Below are 15,825 nucleotides of genomic sequence, written 5' to 3' on the forward strand. Positions count from 1 at the left end.
CAAACAAAACACAAAAATTAAATCTCATTCTCATGCCTAGCCTAGCTATCTAAATCAGTTTCACTAACATTTCAAGAAATGACAATTGTTTCTGCACACTATACTGTAAACACTTCATGCACCAAGACAGTACAATTCAGGGCAAATTTCCATTCTATTTGATCCCCTAACTGCCTAAGAGTCTGAAAAGAAAAGAAAAGAAAAAAAAAAAAAAAAAACCAAAGAATAATTCTAATAAAACAAGCACACAAATATGTTTCCTCTTCTAGAACAGATGAACTCCTAAACATCAGTTACCTGCTTTCCCAAAGGGATTCCTCTTAGCCATTTGCGTTCTGAATTAAGATGTTACGTGTCCTGCAGAACAGAAGCTTCGGGGGCACATGCACTGCCTGTTTAATCTGACCCTTGGGTTTCATGACATCACGAGGCAAGGAGAGCACGGAGGCAGAGACGATAATTAGTTGAAGAGAGGCGCAGATGCTCCGCCTTCTGCTGTCCTCCCACTGAGTGGCAGGAATTAAAATGCCGAGATCATGGCAGTAAGGCAGACCAAAGAGCTAAGGGCAACGCACTTTAGGTTTCTTCCGCAAATATGTAAAATGAATAAATGTCTTGACTAAATACCTAAATTCAGATACAAGTGTTTCTAGTAAATTGACTATATTATAAATATAATATAGCTGTATAAATATATCTATATTAGAGAAAATTTAGATGATAAACGGCATAATAAATGTTTCTCCCTCATTATTGTCAAGTTTTCACTACCTCAAAAGAGGCACCCGCAAACATTAGAGAAGAGTCTATGTTCTATAGCTCCAATTCACGTGGTCTTATACTATATATAGCGGGGGGTGGGGGTGGTGCGGGACAGTGGTGAAGAAAATCTCTCAGTTATGTTTCAGATTAGGCAACCAATTTATTCTGTATTGCTCCAAAGGTCCACACAATACCTGGCAGTTACAGAAGGAAATGCAGCTCAATATAAAGAGCTATGATCACTGGTTTTTCATGGCATTTATCTTTTATCTCCTAAACCTATTTAATCCTATAGACAAGTATTATCATCATAACTCTATATCATCATAACTCTGTAGGTAAGGAAACTAAATATCAAAAAAAGGTTAAATTCCATTTTGATACGAAGCTTATCATAGCTAGTTGGTGGTGGTGAGCTAGTGGTTCCGTGAGACGACACAGCCTCTTCTAAGGCTGAAGGAGAAGCATCACTGGGAGTGCTCCTGCCAAAGCCAAGCGATCCTATATTGGGATTTTGTACAGAAAAGGCTGGCCTGATCATCAGAAAATCTACAAGCAATAAATGCTGGGGAGGGTGTGGAGAAAAGGGAACACTCTTGCACTGTTGGTGGGAATGCAAATTCCCACAGCCACTATGGAGAAGAGTATGGAGGTTCCTTAAGAAACTAAAAATAGAACTACCATATGACCCAGCAATCCCACTACTGGGCATATACCCTGAGAAAACCATAATTCAAAAAGACACATGCACTCCAATGTTCGTTACAGCTCTATTTACAATAGCCAGGTCATGGAAGCAACCTAAATGTCCACTGACAGACAAATGGATAAAGAAGATGTGGTACATATATACAATGGAATATTACTCAGCCATAAAAAGGAACGAAATTGGGTTGTTTGTAGAGACATGGATGGACCTAGAGACTGTCAGACAGAGTGAAGTAAGTCAGAAAGAGAAAAATAAACATTGTATATTAACGCATATATGTGGAATCTAGAAAAATGGTATGGATGAGCTGGTCTGCAAGGCAGAAACAGAGACACAGGTGTAGAGAACAAATGTATGGACACCAAGGGGGGAAAGCGGGGGGAACGGGGTGGGATGAACTGGGAGATTGGGATTGACATGTATACACTAATAATGTATAAAATAGATAACTAATAAGAACCTGCTGTATAGCACAGGGAACTCCACTTCACTGTACAGTAGAAACTAACACAACATTGTAAAACAACTGTACCCCAATTAAAAAAAAAAAAAAAAAAGGCTGGGCTGAGAAGCTAGGCTAAATGATCCAAGATCTGCTCCAACTGTGTCTGTAAGTTTCCTCTTCAAAGAAAAGATATTCTAGGAACCGCCCAAATAAACATTTGGAGATTACTTTGGGACTTTCACCCAGTATTTCACATCACCTGCACATTTATACCTAAAAGGCTTTTTTATAACTGGACACATTTTAAAGATAAACAGTAAGACGCTGGGGAGAAAAGGTCAGACTGCTCCCCCGGGGGCACAGCTCCAGCTATCGACACCACTGCTCTAATTCGGCAGCCACCACAGACATTCCCTAAGGCCAGACAGAGACTCTGGCTGCCCAATCCCAGGACACTTCCTCAGCCAGAGCTGGCCCCGGCCATCCCGGTTCCGCTCCCAGGACAATGCCACCCTCTCGTGGTTCTCCTGCTCCCTCTCAGCCTCCCGGGCCCAACCCTCATCTTCCCCACCTCGAAATACTGGAAGCCCCCCCAAGCCCCGGCTCAGTCTTCCTACCTCCTCCCCGTCCTTATCAACTCTCCTGACGATTTTCATCCAGTCTCATAATTTAAAAAATCATCTACGGGACTTCCCTGGTGGTCCAGTGGTTATGACTCCACACTCCCAATGCAGGGGGCCCGGGTTCAATCCCTGGTCAGGGAACTAGATCCCACATGCATGCTGCAACTAAGAGTTTGCATGCCATAACTAAGGAGCCCACGAGCCGCAACTTAGGAGCTCTCCTGCCACAATTAAGAAGCCCACGTGCTGCAAATAAGGAGCCAGCAAGCCACAACTAAGACCCAGCACAACCAAATAAATAAATAAATAAATAATTTTTTTTAAAAAAATAAAAATAAAAATAAAAAATCATCTATATGTGAAGGGCTCTGAAATCTCCACCTACACTCAGGCCTCTGCTCTTCACGAGGTCCTCCCCGGCCGTCCTACATACACGACAAACCCCCACCCCCCACCCCCGCCCCCGGCCTGGCTCTTTGCCACAGCACTTACCACCTTCGAATACACTCAGTCGTTTACTTATTTATAGCATTTTGTTACCGTTTGTCTCCCTTAGCTCCCACTCAAGAAGAGAAGCTTAAAAAAGAATAATAAGCTTTATGAAGGAAGGGATTTCTCCTGTGATGCTCACTGATGAATTCCCCATCGACTAGAAAAGTACCTGGCACGTGCTCAGCACATGCTAGGGGCTCAAAAAATATGTGTCGAATGGAGGAATAGAGGGATGGGAAGGACACAAAACAAACTCTCCTCAGTCAGCAAATTCAAAATCCCTTGCCAACTTCATAAGGTTTGGAGTAATTTTACGTTTTTCCTCAACGTAAAAGCCTAGAGTTCTGAAACTTACCACAGCATAGGAGAAGAGGAAGATGGTGTCAAGTGTCCCGAGGAAAAGAGTGGCTTCCTCTGCACTGGGAAACAGATGGTTGCTGCTCCAGATCTGCAGTCACACAAGAACCAGTCAGTCCCGCTGGTCCAAAGCACCTTCACACACAACTACCACCCACCCCCGCATCACCGGGTGGTGATGCTGAAAAGAGCACATCAGCCCTCTGTACATAAGGGAAACACATATGCAAAAAAGGTCCACAAGGCCAAAGTCATTTGCATAACACTAAAATGTTATTTGCTTTTTCCCTTTGACTTTTCCATTGATGGTGCAAAAGCAGTGGTGGGTAAAACTCCTGTGCCTTAGCACAGATCAAGGCGGTTACACAACTGTACTATTAATCACTGTATTCTTTAATGCCACACAGTTTAAAAAAAAAAAAAGGCAATTTCACTTAAGAATGTCCTTGGCACATGCTAGACGCTCAACAAATATTTGTCGAGCAGTAAAAATTATTGATTTTATTAAATCTGGCCCGAGTACATTTTTTTAAATATTTCGTGTGATGAAGCAGAAAATATGCATACAGCACTTATGCACACCAAAGTATGATGGCTATCTTGAGAAAACTGTCTGAGCTGCAAGCTGGAATGTCATTTTTACTTGAAAGAGTGACTGACAAACAAACCCTAGTTATTCAGATTTGGGTATTTGGCAGATATTTCCTCAGAAAAGAATGAAATGAGCCTGTCACTTCAAGATCCATTCAAAGTAGAAGACAGACAAATGGATCTTAATGCAAGTGTATAAAAAAGTTAATGAATACAGTTTCAGATTCCACATTGTAACTAACCTTTAAGAAATTGCCTCTTGTCAAATTCTCATGTAGTATCAAAGACAAATATCCACAATTAACAGAAAAGGCTATTAAAATACTTCTCCCCTTCCTACTATGTATCTGTGAAAGCCAAATTCTCTTCATATACTTTAAAGGATCAAGCTGCAAGAGACTGAATTCAGAAGCAGACATGAAAACCCACTGTCTTCTATTGAGCCAGACATGAAGAGATTTGCAAAAATGTAAATCAACGCCACTCTCCTTATTAAGTGACTTTTTTCCATTTTGAAAGTCATTTTTCACTAAATGTTATTTATGTTAACGTGTTATGGGTTATTTAGTTCATTTAAAAATAATTTAAAACCAATGTATTTTTCTTCAATGTCTTGGTTTTAATTTCTAAAACCGTAAGTCTCTATAAATACAAACCCATAGCTCTTTGGGGTCTCCAGACCAAAAAGTTGTTATACTAAATGATTTCTGAGATGGGTTATTATAGAAAATTTGACTTTGGAATATTAAAGAGAAAAATCACAATCAGCAACTTAAAACAACACACTCTACCTTTTAACAGAAAGTAAAATCCCCAAATTGTAAGAGAATATATAAAGTGTGATCCTAAAGCATTGTGACTCACTTCCATGAGGCTTAACGCCAACAGTCTTGTTACTTTCCCTCACACACTGCTTTCATGAGCGATAAGAAAGCAGCTCACACGGCTGAGACCCATCAGTATTTCAGTGTGCCAACTTGGGGCCCGAAATATCTCCAATTAGAGTTATTTTGCCACCTTCCTCTCTAACCACAATCTTTGATCCCTGATGCCATCCAGGCTCAACAGGACCCAGAATTAAGCCCTGTGGGGTACACACCAACCTGAGGAGCTCACATTCAAGCAGTTGCTCCGAGTTTCAGGATTTTTTTCTTTACTCTTACGAGAAGCCACCAAAATCTCCCTGCAGGTGCGGCTGCCACAAAAACTGACAGGTTTCAAACAGCTTTTTTCTGTTTAAAATTCAGCTGAAATACACTTCTGACTGCCTACTTAACAAGTGTAAACAAACCCCAAAACTAAAAAAAAACAAACAAAAAAAGCAGGACTAACAAAAAGATTCAGAAAATAGGATAAAAGAGAAAAGGCTAGTGAAGAAAGTTAACATCGATAATACAGCTATACGAACAGGAGAGGAGATGACTGTCTTGAGGAAAACTGTGTGAGTCGACAGCTGAAATGTCATTTTTACTTGTAAGAGTGACTGACAGACAAACTCTAGTTATTCAGATTTGGGTATGTGGCAGATATTTCCTCAAAAGAGAATGAAATGAACCTGAAGGTCATCAACAAAGTGACTTTAAGGTGCTCAAATCTCACCCGCTGGCCTGCACATATGCACAACTGCCATGTGAAAGGACCGGCCTTTAAGTGTGGAGGCCTTTCCTGTGTTGTCAGGGGAGGGCCTGCATTAAGCTACGACGACCGCTACACGTTGGGGCACTTCCTGGAAACACAAAAGGTCGCAGTGTGGGTTTCCTAAGTGAGAATGCTTATCACAGAACTACAGCTATGCGTGGGGGTGGGGAAACTGACACGAAAGCACTTCCTGAAGCCGAGCTCAGAGGATAAGCCGAATCTGACTTGTGTTCAGGGGTCAGGTATCGGTTGCTGTGAGAATCTGAGTCAGAGCAGCTGTGGCTGAGGTTGAGCTGGAATGTTGAGGGCACCTTGAATCCTGCTTTCCTCTCCTGGAGAGAAGTTTAGACTCTCTTACACTATTCCCTACACCCTGGAAGGACTGTGCTGTCTGGAGAGTTATGACTTTTTAACTTAATGGAACAAATTTTTGTTCACAATTTTCAATCAAGTTGTCCTCAAATCTTAGATTCAACCATTTCCTCTTCATTATCTATAAACAGAGATTCAATATCATGATCTCTTACTATGTCCAATGTTTGCCCATGTCAGTGGGATCCATTATAAAATCTCAAGGTATACAGACTGTGTCTGCTTAATTTTTTTGTAAAGCACCTAAGATAGCTATGCATAAACATAAAAGCTATAATAAGCACTTTTTGAGGATGCTGTTTGGGGCACTTAAGAAATGTTTAAAAACATATATAAACAAAATGTTTTTTAGAGTTGACTCATTTTACGTACACTTCTGGTTCTAAGAACCTTCCCACTTTGGACAAGAAAGTAAGTCTCCAAAGAAAGCTAGAGTTAAGACAGTTACAGACCCAGAAGCACAGGAGTGAAAGGTACATACTGCCCTAGCCACTCTGCTCCCAGCAGCAGGCTTCAGGAAAGAAAAAACCTGGATTTTAAAGTCTACAGAAGGGAGTGGAAGGTTGGCACTGCTCTCTATGAGGGCAGGTATGGAAATACAAAGACCTCCAAGATAAGTCAGAACCCAACTTCTACATAACCAATCCATCCAAGCTACTGAATACATAGTTCTGAAAACTCAGAATGGTGAAAGCTACTTTAAAAAGCATCAATTAGGGGCTTCCCTGGTGGCGCAGTGGTTGAGAATCTGCCTGCCAATGCAGGGGACACGGGTTCGAGCCCTGGTCTGGAAAGATCCCACATGCCGCGGAGCAAATGGGCCCGTGAGCCACAATTACTGAGCCTGCACGTCTGGAGCCTGTGTTCCACAACAAGAGAGGCCGCGATAGTGAGAGGCCCACGCACCGCGATGAAGAGTGGCCCCCGCTTGCCACAACTAGAGGAAGCCCTTGCACAGAAACGAAGATCCAACACAGCCATAACTAACTAACTAACTAAATAAATAAATAAAATTAAAAAAGCAATGTTTTAAAAAAAAAAAAAATAAGCATCAATTAGAATAAGTAAGTAAGTAAATATCTTAGCAGGAAAGTTAATGCAAGTTCAACACAAGCTAATAATGTGACACGGTCACTGGCAGGAAAGAGTTACCATAGCAGACCTGATACGTGTCCTTAAAAAGGCCTACTTGCAAAAAAAAAAAAAAAAAAAAAAAAAAAGGGCCTACTTGCAAGGCTGGCCCCTGGAAACTTGGGTCTTGGGAGGGTTCCCATCAGTCCCTGCTAAGAGTGGCTCCCTGTACCTAAACTGTCTGTCCAAACAATATGGTTTGTGCTGAACACCTGCTTTCCTTATGGGAATGTGGAATTTTCGTACGTGCCAGGCAGAGGGTGCCTACATGACCAGCCCCAGTAAAAACCCTGCCACCAAGTCTCTAATGGGCTTCCCTAGTAGACAACATCTCACCGGAGTTGTCATGACTTGCTGCTGGAAAAATTAAGCACATCCATATTATTGCACTGGAAAGGGACTCTTGGAAGGTTTTGCCTGCTTTCCTCTAGACCTTACCCTATGTGCTTTTCCCTTTGCTGACTTTGCTCGGTGTGCTTCACTGTAATAAACCATAGTTTTGAGTCATATGCTGAGTCCTATGAGTCTCCCTAGTGAATCATCAAACCTGGGGGTGGCGCTGGGGATCTCCAACCCAGTCACCTGAAAAACAAAGGCTGTATAACCAGAAATTTAGTGCCTAAATCAAATCCTATTATTCTATATATTGGTCAGCCTGTACCTGAAAGAGCATATTTAGTGCTCTGTGTCACTAAACTACAGCCGAAGGAGCAGGGATGTTTTGCCTCAACATGAGAAATTTAGGGAGATGGATTTTCCTCAAATATTTAACAGGCTGTCCTGCAGCACGAATCAACTTAGTATGCACAGCTCAGGATAAAACCTAAGATCAAAATTAAACAGCAGAACACTCTTACCTCAGTATAAGAAAGAACTTCCTAATAATCAAAGTTAAATAAAAATGTAATCGTCCACCTAGAAAACAGGGAGTTTCTTCTCCCTGAAGTATTAAAGCAGAAGCTAGGTGGCCATCTGTCAATAATGACAAAGAAAGATTCTATACCGTCTGAGAGGTTAGGGCATATGACCTCTCTAAGGCCACTTCACCTTGAGGGTTTGTGACGAGTCAGTTAATGATCATTCAGACGTACTTACCGTGCACACAACACTGGTCAAGGTTCCATCGAGAAATGTAGCTGTCTAGTCTTAATAGCCTGCCTTTTAAAAATCCCTGATAACTTCAATTCCAGAAAAATTGTTCAAGAGCATTTCCACTACAATGTCAGCTCCATGAGGACAGGCTCTTTTCTTTTTTTAATCCTCTAGGCTTTTATTGATTGACTGATTGATTGATTGTATCCTCAGTGCAAGACAGACTGAATAAGCAATTGACTGAATAACTTATTTACACTTCAGGGTATATTCATATAACCTTCGAATCTCTGTCAATTTTGAATTGGTCCAAATAGGGGAAATAATTTTTAATGAATAAAAATGCGGGGCTTCCCTGGTGGTGCAGTAGTTAAGAATCCCCCTACCAACGCAGGGGACACGAGTTTGAGCCCTGGTCCAGGAAGATCCCACATGCCGCAGAGCAACTAAGCCCCTGCGCCACAACTACTGAGACTGCGCTCTAGAGCCCGTGAGCCACAACTACTGAGCCCACGGGCCACAACTACTGAAGCCCATGCGCCTAGAGCCCGTGCTCCGCAACAAGAGAAGCCACTGCAATGAGAAGCCTGCACACCACAACGAAGAGTAGCCCCCGCTCACTGCAACTAGAGAAAGCCCGCGCGCAGCAACAAAGACCCAACGCAGCCAAAAATAAATAAATACAATTTTTTAAAAGTGCGAAGCATATTAATATATACCTATAACTCCATATAAGTTGAACTCAAACAACATAGTAAAGATTGACAGGTATGGATTTTTGTATTGAGATACGGCATCATAAAGAATAGCATCTCCAGGACTTCCCTGGTGGCGCAGTGCTTAAGAATCCACCTGCCAATGCAGGGAACACACATTCGAGTCCTGGTCCAGGAAGACCCCACATGCTGTGGAGCAACTAAGCCCGTGCACCACAACTACTGAGCCTGCACTCTAGAGCCCATGAGCCACAACTACTGAAGCCGCCGAGCCTAGAGCCCGTGCTCCGCAACAAGAGAAGCCACTGCAATGAGAAGCCCGTGCACCGCAACGAAGAGTAGCCCCCGCTTCCCGCAACTAGAGAAAGCCTGCACGCAGCAACGAAGACCCAACACAGCCAAAAATAAATAAATTTATTGAAAAAAATAGAATAGCATCTCCATTCCAAATAGTCATCAAAGAATTTACTTGGTCCAAAATGAATATAAGAGGGAATTCCCTGGAAGTCCAGTGGTTAGGACTCAGCACTTTCACTGCCGGGGCCTGGGTTCGATCCCTGGTCAGGGAACTAAGATCCCGCAAGCCACACGGCACAGCCAAAAGACAAAAACAAAACAAACAAATAAAAATGAATATAAGAACTGGATACAGACTCCCTGACTTCAAGTCACTTAAACAAGATAAAAACAAGTGAAATGATTATAAAGTACATAAGTACCTCGACATTAAACTATGTAATATGCAGTCCACACAGTTCAGGAGGGGAAAAAAATCAGCAGAAGCTGGGAAAAAAACTTGATAGAAAAAGTGGCATTTTATCTTGACACACAGGAAAAAGCAAAATTTAGATGGGTGTAAGGAAGGTGAAAGATCATACAAAAGAATACAGGCAAAATCTCAAAGGCAGAAATAAGCATGGTACTTGTGAAACTCAATGAAAAAAACAGCCTAGCCAGAATTGTGTGATTTCAAAACAGTGAGAAATAGGTTGGTTGAAATGGTAAAACAGACCTGAATCAGGGCAAGCTAAGAAATCAGGCAGAATAGGTTGGATTTTATGCCATAGGGAATAGTAAGCCATCCTAAGGATGAATGAAACAAAACAGAACTTAGAAGAATTTATGGGTGAGTGTGGTTCCCTTCTTAAATCCACCACAGCACTTCGTTCTGCTTACCTCTACAGGCAGTTCAATTGACGTGTTAAAAGCACTTGGGGTCCACTGCTTAGAGATACTGACTTTGACATTGCTAAATGTTTTTCTTGACGCGTGGAGCAACGAGTAACTACAAAAGAGAGAAGAAAGACAGCTGAATGAAAGAAAAACGGATTCAATAAAATCACAGATATATTCCCATTTGTTTTATACAATTTGGAATTCTTCTCTTTTAAAAAAGAGAAATTCAGAAAGAAAGAAAGAGAGAGAGAGGGAAGGAGGGAGGGAAGGAACTGCTTTATAAGAACTATCCACTGAAAAAAAAAAAAAAAAAAAAGAACTATCCACTGAAACAATCTCTGCTAAGCAAAGAAACAATTAACTTGTTTTCTTCAGTATGAGCCCCCATGTTCATTCATAACATGTCCCTGGACCTAGAAGATGGAGATGTGATGGACTGCAACCCCTTTAAATCATGGTTGCAGTTCTGTAAAGGATTTTAAGTCTTTACCAACCACTGGCCACTCACTGCACTAGCCATTCAGTGGCTTTTTCCTTGGGGCCTGTCTTTTCCTCATACTGATGCCTCCCTCAACCCCTCACAAATGGATTTCCCCTAAAGCAAGCATCCAAAAGTACCTATCAACTCTTACATAATTAGAAAACCATTTTCCTAGTTTCTGCCTTAAAAAAAAAAACCACAACCATCATCATCATTTGCAGTGCCTTCAATAAAGATTAATAATAAATAAAATCTATTCAGAAGAAATAATCGAAATAGTTGAGTCACAGGGTTATGAAAAACGTGCCCTTAACACCAAAAAGCCTGGCTGAAGTCATCTACAGACCACTAAGGAGAGCCACTGAGGGCCACTGAGCCAGACATGGACGATTCTTCAGTCACACTGACTGGTCAGGCTCTCACACAAGTGACCGAAGTTCCTCGAAGAGGTCTCCTACCATCTTTACTGCTCAAGGAGGCATAGAGCATTCCCTGAATACGCACATCCTCTGTTCACAAGCTCCTGGTTTTAACAATTAGAGGACTTTATGTTGGAGCAAGGTTTTTCCATCACAGCAGTACTGACATTTTGGGCCCCCCAGATTCTCCATTGTGGGGGGCTGTCCCGTGCACTGCAGGACGTTTAGCAGCATCCCTGGTCTCAACCCACTAGATCCAAGTAGCACCCCTTCCCCCAGCGTGACAACTAAAAATGTCTCCAGACATCGCCAAATATGGGCAAGACAGCCCTCGAGAAGCACTGTATTACAGCCACATCATAAAGCGCCACAGAAGGACCAGCTGGTCTAGCTCATGACTCGCCCAGGCCAATCACTGCATTAAGCACTGGCCATGCAATAAACAGCTCCTTCAAAAGGAAAACAAGGACAAGAACAACAAGGGAAGAGTTTCAGTGGTCCACTTACCTGAAGAAGGTGAGCAGGAATACTACCACATGATGATGGCTGAACTGGGAGAGCAAAGTTCCTCTTTGAAAAATACTTGGCCAGGCCATGTTCCTCCTGACCTTCCTTCTCACCTTGACCTTAAAGTCTGGATAGTGAATGGTTTACATCATTTCTTCTTTCTGGAAAAACAAAACACATTATTAACATGACTCATAATAGGCCTATTATCCAAAAACAGAATTATTTAGACTTACAACCAGTCACTGTATAATAAGGCCTAGAAAAAAAAAAATTACATGGATTAGTTGACACCAGAAAACTAGGTTGATAATTATGTTTTACAGCTATTAACTAGTCCTTTAAAAAGAAATCCTTGGGGCTTCCCTGGTGGCGCAGTGGTTAAGAATCCGCCTGCCTATGCAGGGGATACGGGTTCGAGCCCTGGTCCAGGAAGATCTCACATGCTGCAGAGCAACTAAGCCCGTGCGCCACAACTACTGAGCCAGCGCTCCAGAGCCTGCGAGCCCCAACTACTGAGCCTGCGAGCCACAACTACTGAGCCCGTGTGCCGCAACTACTGAAGCCCGCGCACCTAGAGCTGGTGCTCCGCAACAAGAGAAGCCACCGCAATGAGAAGCCCGTGCACCACAAGAAAAAGTAGCCCCCACTCGAAGAGTAGCCCCTGCTCGCCACAACTAGAGAAAGCCTGCGCACAGCAACAAAGACCCAACACAGCCAATAAATAAATAAATAAATTTATTTATTTATTAGAAAAAAAAAAAAGAAATCCTTGATTACCTCCTAACAGAACAAACTCTCATACAAACTGATAAGAAAATCACTAATTCTGACTGGAAAATGAGCAACGGAAATGAACAGACAACTCAGAAGAAATGAAATGAAATGGCTATTAAACTTATCAAATAAGAGTTCCAATCTCATTAGAACATAAGAAATGCTAATTATGGTAACAAAAAATGTTTGCATAGTTAAAAAAGACTGTGCTCAATGCAGCTCAAGGTCTAATGATCCTGAACTCTCATACACTGCTGATGGAAGCGAAAATTAACACAATTTTATAGGAAGACGATCTGGCCATGTTCATCGAGAGCCTCTGACACAAAAATTCAATTTCCAGGGATTTATTCCTAAAGAAATACAAGAGGCATACAGCTCTATACACAAAGGTAGTTTTCACAAAAAGTCGGAAGAGCTCTCTTATATGAAGAAATGAACTTTGTGCCAGTCATAAAGGAACAGGGGAAAGAGACAGGGCCACACCTCTGCCATCTCTTTCCACTACTTCCTCTCACCTCTCCTCTGTCCTCTCGGAAAGCCACATCCATGCTCTGACACCAAGACTAATTAAGCATAAAGTAGGCATCTACACTTAACGTCTCCAGCTATGAGTCTGCAGAAACAACCTAAACATGCAATAAGAAGGGGATAATTAAACAAATTATGGTATATCCAAATGGCTGAATATTTTATCATTTGACATGATGATTAAGACTTTATAATAACATGAGAAAACAGCAAGTGAAATGTGTAGGATATGACTTACAATCAACTGAACTCTAGATTTACATAATATTTACAAGTAAACAGGGAATATATAGTTCTCTCTGGGCAGTGGAATTATGGGTAATTTTAGTTTTCTATATATTTTCCTAAAAATTCTACAATAAGCATGTATATTACTTTTATAATCAGGAGGGAAAACATCCACAGCATTGTAAAAGTCCTATAGTTTACCTGCATATTAGGAAAAAATTAAATTAAATTAACAGGGGCTTTGCTGGTGGCGCAGTGGTTAAGAATCCGCCTGCTAATGCAAGGGACACGGGTTCGAGCCCTGGTCCGGGAAGATCCCACATGCTGCGGAGCAACTAAGCCCGTGTGCCACAACTACTGAGCCCGTGCTCTAGAGCCCGCGTGCCACAACTACTCAGCCCATGTGCCACCACTACTGAAGCCTGGACACCTAGAGCCCGTGCTCTGCAACAAGAGAAGCCACCGCAATGAGAAGCCCACGCACCACAATGAAGAGTAGCTCCCGCTCACCGCTACTAGAGAAAGCCCGCGTGCAGCAACGAAGACCCGACGCAGCCAAAAATAAATTAAAAACAAAAACAAAAACAAAAAAGCTTTAAAAAAAATTAAATTAACAAAATACCTTGTATGATAAACATACTACAATAATAGTCAAGGTAGGAGACAAACTCAAAAGCTTCCAGCACTAAAATTAGTGAATCACAGGACTTTGCCCAAGGTTGTGTTCCCTGTAACTGCTATTTATACTCCCGTTCTCTATTACAATTTATACTACTGCTTGGTAGATGAACCCAAAACCTTAAATGCTGAGAGACCCAGCTGAAAGGCCATTCTTGAAACTTTTGGATAAAAGATACAAAGTTGAGATGGTTAAAGTTATATAAACATTATAGCTGATTCACTTACTGGCTGTGAGCCCTTGGACACATCAACCTCTCTGAAGCACAGATTGTCATGTGTAAAATGGCCTATCTCTTCTGAGACCAAAATAAACAATGCATGTAAGGTATTAAGATAATTATTTTAGCCACTGATCTGCCCAGGGTTAATCCCACATCAGGAGAATACAGTTAATTTCATATAATCATTCTCCTTGAAAAATGTTAAAACAAAATTATGAGCCAAGTAAGACAACAAATTTCCACTCACAAAATGTAAATAAACTTTCTGTCTGTAATTCCAGGAGGTTACAAACCCGAGAGCTACTAGTGTTACTGCTAAATTTACCTCTACCCCCAAATTAAACATGACACCCAACTGAAACAACTCAAAGTTTTAACCATTCTTTAATATATCATAGCTCTTTGACCTGAACACACTCACAACTCAAAACACTGTACTGAATACTTCAGAAAAGGTTGTGGGTTATGAAATTCTATAATTAATTAGGTAAGAGAATAATTCCAAAAATGTATGCTCCAACAGACTGGAATTACTTGCTTCGGCAATAATGGTTGTGGATTTCAGGCCTGTACAGTTACATTAATGCTGTTAAATGACTACCAAGCCGTTTGAGACCATCTGGATTTAGTTTCTAAATAAACCACCTTTTCCTTAGCTACAGTGACAGGGAAGAAAATGCTTAATAAGTTCAACGGGAAAAGAGTTTAAACATTCATCTGATGTTGGCAGAATGCCATTTAAAATGAATACTATTATAACATCTGGTCTTATATAATCATAATCATTAATAACAATACCTTGCGTTTATATGTCCTACATCACAGAAGTGATTTCTGATCATCTGTGAGCTCTGGAGCCCTGCAGAAGCACGGAGTTTTTGCCAAGTCCGACTCTATTAAGCACATCCTACTTTTAGACCATTTTCTTTCCAGCTCTGAATATAGACTGAACAAATGTCTAACATTTTTCAAGCATATGTAAATGCTGTTATAATTAATAAAGCCAAAATTCATTTTAAGTGTTTCTGAATAGAAGCCTGTCATTTAGTATTTTCTTAGTCCATGGATACTAAATATACAACTGTTATGTGAGAACAAGAATGACCTTTAAAAAAAAAAAACATAAAAAGTAAGATCCCTGCCATCAAAAAGGATGCAGAACCATTGAGCCCTATTCTACTTTTCAAGGCTAGTTCATGATCATTAACTCATCTGATTTGTAAGAAGCTTTCTGAGATCCTATAGGATCACCCACGCAACATACTTTCCAGGATGGAACGCTCCATACTGTGTGATCGAGGCTGAATAAAAAGATGGCTTCACATGTGACACGTCCAGGCAGAGGGCAATCTCCCCCTTATAAACACTGCCTTGGAATATAAAACATTCCCCAAATTTCACTTTCCATACATATTTAGAGTCCATTCCAACTCAAACATAGTAAGATTTAAAGTTGTCTTGTAGGGACTTCCCTGGTGGCGCAGTGGTTAAGAATCCGCCTGCCAATGCAGGGGACACGGGTTCAATCCCTGGTCCAGGAAGATCCCACATGCTGTGAAGCAACTAAGCCCGTGAGCCACAACTACAGAGCCTGCACTCTGGAGCCCGCAAGCCACAACTACTGAGCCCACGTGCCACAACTACTGAAGCCCGGGCACCTAGAGCCCGTGCTCCGCAACAAGAGAAGCCACCGCAATGAGAAGCCCACGCACCGCAACGAAGAGTAGCCCCCGCTCGCCGCAACTAGAGAAAGCCCGTGCACAGCAACGAAGACCCAACGCAGCCCAAAATAAATAAAATAATTAATTAATTAATTTTTAAAAAATAAATAAATAAAGTTGTCTCGTATTAGGAACACTTTGGGGGAAACAGACTG

The 15,825-nt window shown here is 41.5% G+C and overlaps 1 protein-coding gene across 25 annotated transcripts in view; it reads right to left on the reverse strand.

The window, feature by feature from the left end:
* Positions 1–15,825, reverse strand: part of SLC37A3 (solute carrier family 37 member 3) — a 117,900-nt gene that overhangs the window by 97,501 nt on the left and 4,574 nt on the right. For all 25 annotated transcript variants that reach the window (XR_014266827.1, XR_014266828.1, XR_014266829.1 and 22 more), the window contains 3 exons: positions 11,512–11,672; positions 10,105–10,213; positions 3,387–3,479 (listed from right to left, as the gene is read on the reverse strand). Coding sequence is in view for 17 of the 25 variants with exons in the window: in XM_082473073.1 (XP_082329199.1) it covers positions 3,387–3,479; positions 10,105–10,213; positions 11,512–11,600 (291 nt within the window). In the remaining 8 variants the exon portion in view is untranslated. Of the gene's footprint in view, positions 1–3,386; positions 3,480–10,104; positions 10,214–11,511; positions 11,673–15,825 lie in introns of those variants that run through there.

This window comes from Balaenoptera physalus, assembly GCF_965194825.1.
Source record: "Balaenoptera physalus genome assembly, chromosome: 8".
NCBI classification, from domain to species: Eukaryota; Metazoa; Chordata; class Mammalia; order Artiodactyla; family Balaenopteridae; genus Balaenoptera; species Balaenoptera physalus.